We start from the raw sequence: 12998 nt of genomic DNA on the forward strand, positions 1-12998 counted from the left end.
TTGGATCCCATCATTAAATTAACCCCCCCCCCCCCCCCCCCCTTTTTATAATATAAACAAACACCCCTTTTTATGCCAAAAAATAATGAAGTCATACTATTTTGTCCCCAACCCATCATCTCAATTAACTATTTTTTTTTAAAAAAAAGAAGTGATGAGATCTTGACTTGACCAAATTTTACTCTGCGTTTAAAAATTAATTACTCCGATTTTCTCTGCACTGTCGGGCTGTACTAAAATATAGTTGATTAATACATATATAAATAATAATGTAAGTATAAAATATAAATAGTAATGTATAGGATAAAAAAATGTATTGTTATAAAGTTAAGAAACAATTATTAATTTCACGAAAATGGTAATATTACGCTATACCTGTGCAAAATAATGACTGTTGAAAAAATGACAATAAATTAATAAAATTCCCAAAATAAGGACAATCATCAAAAAATGTAAAAATGTGTAAAAAATGTATTTCGTGCTCTTTAACGAATTAGGGCCCCCAAAACGTTAATTTTAAGCACGTCGAGCCAAAATTAGGTGTCAACAACTTGTCCCTCTTCGACCGGAGACGATGAAAGAGTTTTCGGACGAAGACGTTGACATGTAGCCTATTTTGGCTCGACAAAGAATTGTTAAAAGGATATGTACGGAGAAAGAGGCCAGACGTTGGTAGAGCTTTGACAATACTCTCAGTCTGTAGGTAGGGTTGTAATGAAAAGAAAAATGATAAAACGGGAAGGATTGTTCAGGGCCGAAAAAAAATGTTCGCATACCCACGTCGTCTCTTCCAAAATTTCCCCAGTATCGAGCTACGAGATACTGGGAAGGTGCAAGATTGTGTACTTGCTGGGGAAAGAATGATTCTCGCCCTGATGTGACCGAACTCTGCATAGAGCTTCCTACATATCTCGTCAATCACGAGAATCAGGTCAATGTAGTTCGAAAGGTGATAACTAATGGACGTGCGTTTGAAGGGTATCTGAAAGTGATAATGCAATGCATGTGCAGTGTGTTTGCGAGCATTCGCAAAGTAATGATGCAATGTATGTGCAGTGCATTCGCGAGCATTCGCAAAGTAATGATGCAATGTATGTGCAGTGCATTTGCGAGCATACGCAGGGCATTTAAAACAAACAAATGCAGGTACGGTGCAATGCGTCTGTGAGCATACGCAGGGGCATTTGAAAACAATAAAACTATGCAGGTGCAGTGCAATGCGGCTGCGAGCATACGCAGAGGCATTAAGAAAATAATAATAAAACAAGGCAGATGCGGTGCAATGTCTTATGCAGAAATTTTCAAAGGGCGGTGCGCAGCCCATGCAACATGAAAGGCGGTGCTCAGCCTTATGCAGAAATTACAAAGGGCGGTGCATGGCCCGTGTAACATATGAAAGGCGATGCTCCGCCTTATGCAGAAATTTAAATGGGCGGTGCGCAGCCCATGCAACATGAAAGGCGGTGCTCAGCCTTATGCAGAAATTACAAAGGGCGGTGCATGGCCCATGTAACATATGAAAGCGATGCAAAGGGCGGTGCGCAGCCCATGCATCATATGAAAGACGGTGCTCAGCCTTATGCAGAAATTACAAAGGGCGGTGCATGGCCCATGTAACATATGAAAGGCGGTGAGCAACCTTATGCAGAAATTACAAAGGGCGATGCGCAGCCCATGCAACATGAAAGGCGGTGCTCAGCCTTATGCAGAAATTACAAAGGGCGGTGCATGGCCCGTGTAACATATGAAAGGCGGTGCTCAGCCTTATGCAGAAATTTAAATGGGCGGTGCGCAGCCCATGCAACATGAAAGGCGGTGCTCAGCCTTATGCAGAAATTACAAAGGGCGGTGCATGACCCATGTAACATATGAAAGCGATGCAAAGGGCGGTGCGCAGCCCATGCATCATATGAAAGGCGGTGCTCAGCCTTATGCAGAAATTACAAAGGGCGGTGCATGACCCATGTAACATATGAAAGGCGGTGCTCAGCCTTATGCAGAAATTACAAAAGGCGGTGCATGGCCCATGTAACATATGAAAGGCGGTGCTCAGCCTTATGCAGAAATTACAAAGGGCGGTGCATGACCCATGTAACATATGAGAGCGATGCAAAGGGCGGTGCGCAGCCCATGCATCATATGAAAGGCGGTGCTCAGCCTTATGCAGAAATTACAAAGGGCGGTGCATGACCCATGTAACATATGAAGGCGAACCAGCCTAAACTATCCTATTAAAGGCGGACTAGCCTATAATGTCCAATTAAAGGCGGACAAGCCTAATGTTATAGTAAAGGCGGACAAGCCTAAATGTCCAATTAAAGGCGGACGAGCCTAAATGTCCAATTAAAGGCGGACTAGCCTAAAATGTCCAATTAAAGGCGGACAAGTCTAAAATGCGGTACTTTTGCGAACAATGATGTTGCCTCTGCATGGCATTTGAGAGTGATAATGTAACGCAGGTGTGGAAGATAACGCCTTTGCTTCGGCGCGAATGCAGTGCAGAAGGTAAGGTCCTTGGGCCATGAAATGGTGCCTTTAGGCGATGAGAATGATGTCTTTAGACTATGACGCCCTCGGTGTCCTATTGTGGGGCTGGACGAGCCAATGTACTGTCCTACTGTGGGGCTGGACGAGCCAATGCAGTGTCCTACTGTGGGGCTGGTCGAGCCCGTGCCTTTTCTCTCGAAATGCGCCATTGGTGGAATTTTTGAGGGCCCCCTCAAAAATTTTGTCCCAGTTTAGAAAACAAAGAAAAATTTGCATACTTCCCGCGAAATGCGATGTGCACTTGCGGTTTTTTTTTTTTTTTTAAGCTACTCAAAAAATGTTCTCCCAATTTCATGCTTCAGCGGAGAAATACGAGGATCTTTCATGGTAAGACCAGATGTGGATACCTCATAGAGTTAGTAACAACACAACAACATTGAACTATATTTACTGTGCAACAATAAAAAATAAAAAAAAATTAAGAAAAATAACAAAATCACGAAAGCAAAATCCAGCAAATTTTTTTTTTTTTTTTAAATAATCACAATGATTGATATAACATGCCTCGACTTCAGTTGGTACCAACAATTAGTATTGTGCATAAGAATTCACCATTGTTTATCGTCCAACAAACCAAGATCGACTTATTGATAATTCCTACAGCTTCAAGTGGTACCTCAGACATACCTAAGGATCGACAAGATCGGTTCATTTTGTTTCAAACAAAGACTCTGAACTATACCTACCCTCATGTTTCAAGTGCCCTCACCAGAAATGGTGCACTTGGTTGAAGATTGAGTTATTTACCTAGAGGACTAGGGATCAGTCCCACTTCATACTCTTTTTTTTTTTTTAGTGAACCCATGTTCCAGAAATTCCAGATTCGCCTCTCAGCAAAATAGGCCAAAGTGTGCTAGGACTCGTCTTCGAGCCTTTGAAATATTACCACTTCACCTCTGGGAATAACAGGCCAAAGTGTGCTAGGGCTCGTCTTCGAGCCTTTGAAATATTACCACTTCATGATTGTATACATAAGTGAATTAAGTTTCAACAAGATATATGAAATATAGCCGTTCTTGGGTCAAACTGTTTTAGAGTTCACAAGTTAATAATAATCATCCATGAACATAGTAACAAAAGAAAATAAGCGTTACAAATTGAACATAAGAGAAAGAAGGAATATCTCTTCATACTTACAAATTGAACAAAAGAGAAAGAAGGAATATCTCTTCATATATACTTCAACAAAACAATATCAAATATCTAAGCATGTATGTTCGACTTAGTTAACAATTTAATTTTGGTAACCCAATATTTTTATAAAGCTTACAAGTAATTTAAATTCCAAGAAGTAATATGGGTACATCTCCATCATAGTCACATGACCCGAATACTATAAGTTACAAAATCATTTTTTTCATGGAGCATATTGGCAGTGGTGCTCGCGTTCTATTGAATCCAAAGTCAGCGTAATGGATGAGAAAATTTGGAGCACTACGTGGACCTCTTAAAAGTTCAACCATGAAATATCTCTGCGCTTTTAATATTCTAAATTAAGATAAGAGTGCTTAGATCCTAATGTAACAAATGCACTTAATGATCTAAGGTCCGAACCATTCTATACACTTACCAAATGACCCCCTAGTGTGGATGTTACTTTTGGTACGTTCATGTTCAAACCTAGTGTTATTAACCTGTATCCAAAAATATACTTAAATGAGAAACTGGAAATTTTAGAAAATAAAACTAGAATCTAAAATTTTAGAAGAATAGTATCTGAAAAATGTACAAGAATTAAATCGAGCCCACTGAATGCACAGTGTGTCCTTAAGGAAATTATTCCCCTCAATGTACCCGGGGTTGTGGAATATATCCTCCCAAGATAGAACGATTTACTCACCGTTGTAGCGGTACTGCAAACTCCGACGACAACGAACTCGCTCGAAGGCTGTAAATCACACGAAAATTTAAAGTGCAACAAAAAGAAAAGAGGAGAAGATCAGAAAATCCGTAAGGAATATTCTGAAGATCATCAGGACATATATAGCCATGGAGGCGTTGGTTCAGAAAGGTGCAACTCAAAGGCTGCACCCTTTCAGATGGGCGGGAATAGTTGAATTAATCCGGGAAGGAAACGGGTCACGGATCAGAAACGGATCCGGAAAATCGAGTCACAATTTGGATTTTTAATTAATAATAAAACAATTAACATTAATTAAATTTGGTCCAAAAAGAAATTGACCAAATTCGAATTTGAAGCCGAAGTTGAAGTCGAGCCGAGCGACGACGACGGTGCGAGGGGGGGTCCTATTCTCAACTTTTTATGAGCTAGAAGATGTGCTTCTACATATAAGCACAAGAACTTTTCTTTCCACAACCAATGTGGGAGAAATGTTTCTTTCAATAAGCAAAAAAGGAACAATTCAAAATTTTCATTTTCCCTCCATATTTCTTCCATCCATTTCCCATTCATCTAATCATTAAAACCCAACGATCCCCCACATGAATGGGGAATGACTATAAGATAAAGGAATGCACGGACAAGTGAGTGATTTACAAGTAAAGAATAATTGCATCTGGATAAGTAGGTTTCCCTTTGAACTTTCCGTAGTGAACTTATATCAGATGTACTCGGTCAATCGGTCGATATGATATCTTTGAACCGTCGAGCTTTATTGTACACCTAGACAACATAAGTCACACAATTAACTCTTAACCTTCTATGACTCTCACGGTTGTGTTCGTTTCAGCCATGAACACTGCCTGGTTTCACGAGTGCATAGAGAATTGGCCTTCACTATCATTCGCCTTGAAGCGGCTTAAACTTTACACTCACATAGGTGATTTCTAAACGTGTAATCGTGTAATCCTATAGATACACTATCTGGTCATATCTTGCTAAACTTAGAAACCATTAAAAAACGTTAATGCTTTATTAACCCATGCTTTATCCTTATTTCTGAACATTGTCTTCATCACGAGAATGGGTTGAGTTATTTGACAACATTGAATAGTCATTCATAACTTTGACTGATCTCTTTGAATCTAGCTTTTATCTCTAGTCTACTACGCCATAATGGCTTGTCCTAGGCCTTAACCCTATTCCCCGCGATGATCTTTTAAATGCCTCTCCAGTTAGGACTTTTGTAAGTGGATCCGACACGTTATCGCTCGACTTTACGTAGTCAATAGTGATAACAGCACTAGAGAGTAGTTGTCTAACGGTATTGTGTCTCCGTCGTATGTGACGAGATTTTTCGTTATACATAACACTCCCTACCCTACCTATTTCCGCTTGACTATCATAATGTATGCATATATGTGACAACGATTTAGGCCAAAATGGAATATCTTCCAAAAAATTCTGGAGCCATTTTGCTTCTTCACCGGCCTTGTCTAAAGCTATAAATTCAGATTCCATTGTAGAGCGAGGGATGCATGTCTATTTGGATGATTTCCAAAATACTACTCCTCCACCAATAGTAAATACATATCTACTTGTGGATTTAACTTCAGATGATCCGGTGATCCAATTTGCATCACTATATCGCTCAATTACTGTGGGATATTCATTATAGTGCAAACCATAGTTTTGGGTGTCTTTTAAATACCCCAAAACTTGTTTCATTGCCATCCAATGAGTTTGATTGGGATTACTTGTGAACCGACTCAGCTTACTAATAGCACATGCTATATCTGGTCGCGTACAATTCATGATATACATCAAACTTTCCAATACTCAGGCATAGTCCAATTGTGAATCACTTTCACCTTCATTCTTTTAAAGTGCAAAACTTACATCAATTGGAGTCTTTGCAATATTGAAATTCAAATACTTGAACTTGTCAAGTACCCTTTCAATATAATGAGACTGTGATAATGACCTTGTGGAGTTTTATGGATCCTAATTCCTAAGATCAAATCAGCAACTCCTAAGTCTTTCATGTCAAATTTGCTAGCAAGCATATGCTTAGTGGCATTTTATGTCGGTAATATCTCTACGCATTATCAACATGTCATCAACATATAAACAAACAATGACTTCATGATTTGGAGTATTTTTAATGTAAACACATTTGTCACACTCATTAATCTTAAATCCATTTGCCAACATTGTTTGGTCAAACTGTGCATGCCATTTTTTGGGTGCTTGTTTTAGTGCATAAAGTGATTTAACAAGTTTGCACACTTTCCTTTCTTTACTAGGAACCACGAAATCCTCAGGTTCTTCCATTTAAATTTCTTCCTCCAGCTCTCCATTTAAGAAAGCTGTCTTAACATCCATTTGATGGATTTTAAGACCATACACGGCTGCCAGTACTACTAACACCCGAATGGATGTTATCGGTGTTACCGGCGAATATGTGTCAAAATAATCAAGACCTTCTTTTTGTCTATAACCTTTAACAACAAGTCTTGCCTTATATTTGTCAATAGTGTCATCAGCTTTCATTTTCCTTTCAAAGATCCATTTCGAACCTAAGGGTTTATTTCCAGGAGAAAGATCAAACAATTACCATGTATGGTTGTTCAAGATCTCAAATGGTGAATCTGAAGAAGACATGGCTTCTTTAAATGTTTAAGGCTAATTTTCAAGCAAAAATATCACAAAATCCGGTATAAAGGAAGTAGATGTCCTTTGACGTTTGCTACGCCTTGGATCCTCTTTACTTTGTGTATTTTCCTTTTGTTCTTTCCGTGGTCGTTTAGATCTTTCGCTAGACGACTCACACTCATTTTTATACGGATAAATGTTTTCGAAGAATTCAGCATTATCTGATTCAATTACCGTATTAACATGAAAGTCGGAATTTTCGAATTTGTGAACCAAAAACTGACATGCTTTACTGTTGGTATCATATCCAATGAAAACACAATCCACAGTTTTTGGTCTTATTTTGACCTTTTTGGGTATAGGAACTTGTACTTTAGCTAAGCACACCCACATTTTGAAATATTTCAAGTTGGGGTTTCTTCCTTTCTATTTTTCATATGGAATAGATTGTGTTTTGTTGTGGGAACTCTGTTGAGTATTCAGTTAGATGTAAGGATAGCTTCCCCCACAAGCTCTGCGGCAAATCGGAACTTATTAATAAAACATTCATCATTTTCTTTAATGTTCAGTTTTTCCTTTCCGCAATTCTATTAGATTGTGGTGTGTAAGGGGTAGCAGTTTGATGAATAATTCCATAGTCTAAACATATCTCTACAAAAAGAGATTCATACTCTCCACCCTTGTCACTTCTTATCATTTTTATCTTTTTATTCAATTGATTTTCAACTTCATTTTTGTATTGCTTAAATGCTTTAATTGCTTCATCCTTACTATTAAGCAAATGAACATAGCAATATCGAGTGCAATCGTCAATAAAAATTATGAAATACTTTTTCCCACCGCGAGATGGTATTGACTTCATATCCCAAATATTTGTATGAATTAAGTCTAAAGGATTGGAATTTCTCTCAATAGACTTATAAGGGTGTTTAACAAACTTAGATTCAACACATATTTGACATTTTAATTTATTACACTCAAATTTAGGCAATACTTCTAAGTTAATCAATTTTCACAAGGTTTTGTAGTTGACGTGTCCTAAACGAACATGCCATAAATTATTTGACTCTAATAAATAAGACGAAGCTGGAAGTTTATTAATACTGTCAACAACTATTACATTGAGTTTGAAAAGGCCCTCTGTGAGGTAAACCTTCCCCACATACATATCATTTTTGTTAACAACAACCTTATCAAAAACAAAAACACATTTGAATCCATTCTTGACTAATAGTGAAGTTGAAACTAAGTTCTTCCTAATTGTAGGAACATAAAGAACGTTGTTGAGCGTCAACACCTTGCCGGAAGTCATCTTCATGAATATCTTCCCATATCCTTCAACCTTGGCTGTTGCAGTATTTCCCATGGAAAGCTCTTCTTCGAGTCCCCCGGGAGCCTACGTAGCAAATGCTTCTTTGACAGCACAAATATGTCGAGTGGCTCCAGAGTCAATCCACCACTCCTTTGGATTTCCAACAAAATTACATTCCGTGAGAATGCACATAGATCATCAATTTCATCATTCTTTCCCACCATGTTTGCCTAATATTTTTTCTCATTTTTCTTAGGGGCCCGACAATCTGGAGCCTTATGTCCAGTTTTCCCACAATTATAGCAGTTGTCTTTGTATTTTTTCTTGTTCAGCTCCTTATTTTGCCCAGACGGCTTCTTCCGTTTCTATTATTTGGACCAGCTTCCTCAACAATGTTTGCTCCCATAATCGTTAAGTTTCCACGCAATTTCTTTTCGGTGGCTTTGTTATCCTCCTCGATCTTCAGACGAATCACAAGATCTTCCAGTGTCATTTATTTGCGTCTGTGTTTTAGGTAGTTCTTGAAATCTCTCCATGAAGGAGGCAACTTTTCAATCACCACAGCCACTTGAAAGGCCTCATTAACTACCATACCTTCAACAATTAGGCCATGGATAAGGACTTGGAGCTCTTGAACTTAGGTTCCAACAGTTTTACTGTTCATCATTTTATAGTTTAGAAACTTGGAAACCACAAATTTTTTCAAGCATGCGTCTTTATACTTCTTTTCAAGTGCAATCCACATTTCTTTTGAAGTCTTCGCAGTACTGTAGACGTTGTATAGGTCATCCTCTAAACCACTAAGGATGTAACACTTGCACAAGAAATCTGAATGCTTCCAAGCCTCAATAACCATGAAGCACTGATTTTCTGACATTCCTTCTTCAGGAACTGGAGGATCTTCGTTTGTGAACTTTTGCATGCCAGCCAAAAGAACATTCTTTGCTACCATCCTTTGAAGTTAATTCCAGAAAATTTCGCTGGTTTCTCTGCCGGTGCCATTACATGTGCAGCAGTTAAACAACTTGATGATGCAACTGTCGTCGCCGCAACAGTCTCCGTTCCAGTAGAAACATTGACATCCTTTTCTATTGCCATTTTTTCACTTTCAATAGTTGATAAACAATTTAATCAATGGCAAACAAAATAGAAAAGTAAACAGTGAAGGTTTATATGTTCAAACTGTTTCACAAGTTAACGATGAAGTTTTTATGTTCTTCAAAACATTTCACAATTATGAACTTTAAGAATTGGACGAAGTTTTTATGTTCTTCAAATCGGAATAGAAAAATTCAAACGGAGTAGAAAACTAGAATGGTTTTAATCTCTAGAAACAAAATACAAATTATAAAAAAATACAAAACTAATTTACTTAAGATAGTTATTAACCTGTATTCGAAAATATACTTAAACGGGAAACTGGAAATTTTAGAAAATAAAACCAGAATTTGAAATTTTGATCATCAGGACATATATAGCCATGGAAACGTTGGTTCAGAAAGGTGCAACTCAAAGGTTGCACCCTTTCAGATGGGTGGGAATATTTGAATTAGTCCGGGAAGGAAACGGGTCACGGATTAGAAACGGATTCTGAAAATCGGTCACAGTTTGGATTTTTAATTAATAATAAAACAATTAAAATTAATTAAATTTGGTCCAAAAAGATTATCAATCAAATCATCCGAATCCGAGCCGAGCGACGATGACGCCTCGAGGGAGGTCCTCTTCTCAACTCTTTATGAGCTAGAAGATGTGCTTCTACATATAAGCACAAGAACTTTCCTTTCCACAACCAATGTCGAGAAATGCTTCATCCAAAAAGCAAAAAGGAACAATTCAAAATTTTCATTTTCTCTCCATATTTCTTCCCTCCATTTCCCATTCATCTAATCATTAAAACCCAACACCTAGTTCTGAAATCGATATCTTGAAGGAAAAAAATAACCTTTTAAATGGACATCCACTTTATGCCAAGCAGTTCTATAATTCTGGAATAATATTAAAAGGTCCTATGTATGAAGTATAAGAAGATTTAATAAGACTTCCGTATATAGCGTTTGGTTTTCGATATATAAACATCGTATAAATAATAAACCGTTTGGTTTCTGATATTAAATTCCGTATAAGTTATGTGCAGTTTGGTATAACTTAAACGAGAATCTATGTAATATTTATTCGAGACAAAGTACATCAATAAAACTATTTGAAGAAAACAATGTTTTTAGATTAGGCAATCTCTACAAAACAATATGTATTATTATTATTATTATTCATTGCATAACCATTCATACATTATTCACCGGATAACAGTCCCTACATTATTATTCACCGGATAACCATTACTTGCATTAATTATAATCTTCATTCTTCATGTAAGTAGACCTTTTGCCAAAACAACCCAAAGTAGAACTGGGGATAGTTTTCAGGTACTGAGCTATTTCATCATACTATTACTAGTTCTTAATAGCTCTAACGCAGTAATGCCTAATAAAACATGTAAGTTTTACTCTCACAATTAATTAATAACCATAACTCAAGTCTTCTTAGTCACATTCAATTTTATGCTTCTGGCGTTTCCATTTTGTAAATGTGATATTAATTGCATTCATTAACCATTTATGTTACCTTACCACTAATCTATAGTATATAAATGGTCCTAAACATCTCAGATCATTCATCAAGTGCTTAGCTCTTCTTTGAGGTCACTTCAGCTCAAAACACATACGAGAACAGCCAAGTAAGAAAAGCAGTCCTCATCTTAATTTCCTGTTAATGTTGCTTATATTACTGCTAAATATTCCACACAATTACATCTTCCCATCTTATTTTGTGCTAAGCTAATGTTTAGACAGTTATTTTTTCTACTTCGGGACAAGAAATAATGGGAAGTGCAATTTTGCAATAGAAAAAAAAAACTGAATTTTGTTTCTTTTTTCAAATATTTGTTGTGTACTTCTCCCGCTTTCTGAATAGCACTTGCTGACTAGGCTGTGCTACTTTGTGTTGTAGTGTTAACAGCAAATATGAAGATGACTAGCAGGTTGGTTCTTTTGTTTGTTGTGTGTGTTTTCGTGCAAGCCACATATGCAAGGAAGCTTCTTCAGTTTCCGTCCGGTGACATCCCCAGCTTCGGCGGAATTGACCAAATTATAGGAGGTATCGCTGGCGGTGGAGGCGGCGGCGGCGGAGGAGGAGGTATGAATGGTGGATATGGTGGAGGATTTGGTAGTGGATCAGGTAGCAATGGAGGTGGAGGTGGCGGTGGCGGCGGAGGTGGAGGCGAAGACGGCGGAAGTGGTTTTGGAATAGGAGGTGGATTTGGTGGCAATGGAGGTAGTGGTGGCGGTGGCGGCGGAGGTGGAGGCGAAGACGGCGGAAGTGGTTTTGGAATAGGAGGTGGATTTGGTAGTGGATTAGGTGGCAATGGAGGTGGTGGCGGCGGAGGTGGCGGTGGTGGAGGAGATGAAGACGGCGGGAGTGGTTTTGGTGCTGGAGCTGATGAAGGCTATGGAGATGATGGCGCGACTATTGATCCTATTGAAATTTTCCCTTAAAGTTTTAATAAGGTCCTTAAACGGCTTTGGTGATCAACCATTTTTAACGAATTTTTCTCATAGTTTAGAGTTAAAATAAGGAAATAAAGGCAAATTGTCGCAACCCATATTCTTTAATGAGCTCTTTTCACTAAATAAATTGTGATTCATAGTTTTATCGATTTTGAGAGTTGTTAAAATTATGTCATCGATTATATATGTCAATTGGAATACTTTTTATTTGGCAAAAAATGTATCTACATTCTACAATACTCTTTAATTTAATCAATGAAATTTAAAAGTCTTAAAAAGTGCAACTTACCTTAGCTACTGCTTATTACAGAAAAGATTGTTTACCCCTTAAGGCAACTTTTATATGGCTTCATAAGTACGAGGTTTATAAGCTTAATTATTCAAAATAACAGATATAACTAAACCAGTAAATGATGTGACATCATCATCATTATGCATATTCTTCTCGACAAAAACATTAGACTCATTAAAAATGACATAAACAATTTTTCACACTTATCATTCATGATCAAATACACTTAATTTATAGAGTGGAGAGCGACCTATCTATCTCAATTTTTTCAAAGAATATATCTTTCTTTTTAAATGTCACAAAAAATTTCTTCATTTACCTATCTCAACTTTTTCAATGAATATATCTTTCTTTTCAAATGTCACACTCTCTTCCTCGAAGATTGCTAGTGAGAAAAATTTCTTCATTTACCTATCTCAACTTTTTCAATGAATATATCTTTCTTTTCAAATGTCACATTCCCTCCCTCGAAGACCGCTAGTGAGAAAAATTGCTTCATTTACCTATCTCAACTTTTTCAATGAATATACCTTTCTTTTCAAATGTCACACTCCCTCCCTCGAAGACTGCTAGGAGAAAAATTTCTTCATTCATGTGCCTTGAGCAACCACTATACAAATTCAAGTACTATCATTGGTTGCTCTGTCTCACCCTAACCTGCAAATCTAAATTAAGTATTAGACTTAGGAACTCAAACTTGTTTGGGTCCCTTTCCTCGTGAAACATTATAAAGCATATCTTTTCTAACCCATTTAACAATGTTTCATTTTTCTCAAGAGCTTTTAT

At 37.4% G+C, this 12998-nt stretch overlaps 1 protein-coding gene across 1 annotated transcript; it reads left to right on the forward strand.

The window, feature by feature from the left end:
- Window positions 1–11042: 11042 nt before the first annotated feature.
- Window positions 11043–12058, forward strand: LOC132616909 (putative glycine-rich cell wall structural protein 1). The gene is made up of 2 exons (XM_060331667.1): window positions 11043–11091; window positions 11364–12058. Coding segments are annotated over exons 1-2 (546 nt in total). The 5' UTR covers window positions 11043–11090; the 3' UTR covers window positions 11909–12058.
- Window positions 12059–12998: the final 940 nt, after the last annotated feature.

This window comes from Lycium barbarum, chromosome 11, assembly GCF_019175385.1.
Source record: "Lycium barbarum isolate Lr01 chromosome 11, ASM1917538v2, whole genome shotgun sequence".
Classification (NCBI taxonomy): domain Eukaryota; kingdom Viridiplantae; phylum Streptophyta; class Magnoliopsida; order Solanales; family Solanaceae; genus Lycium; species Lycium barbarum.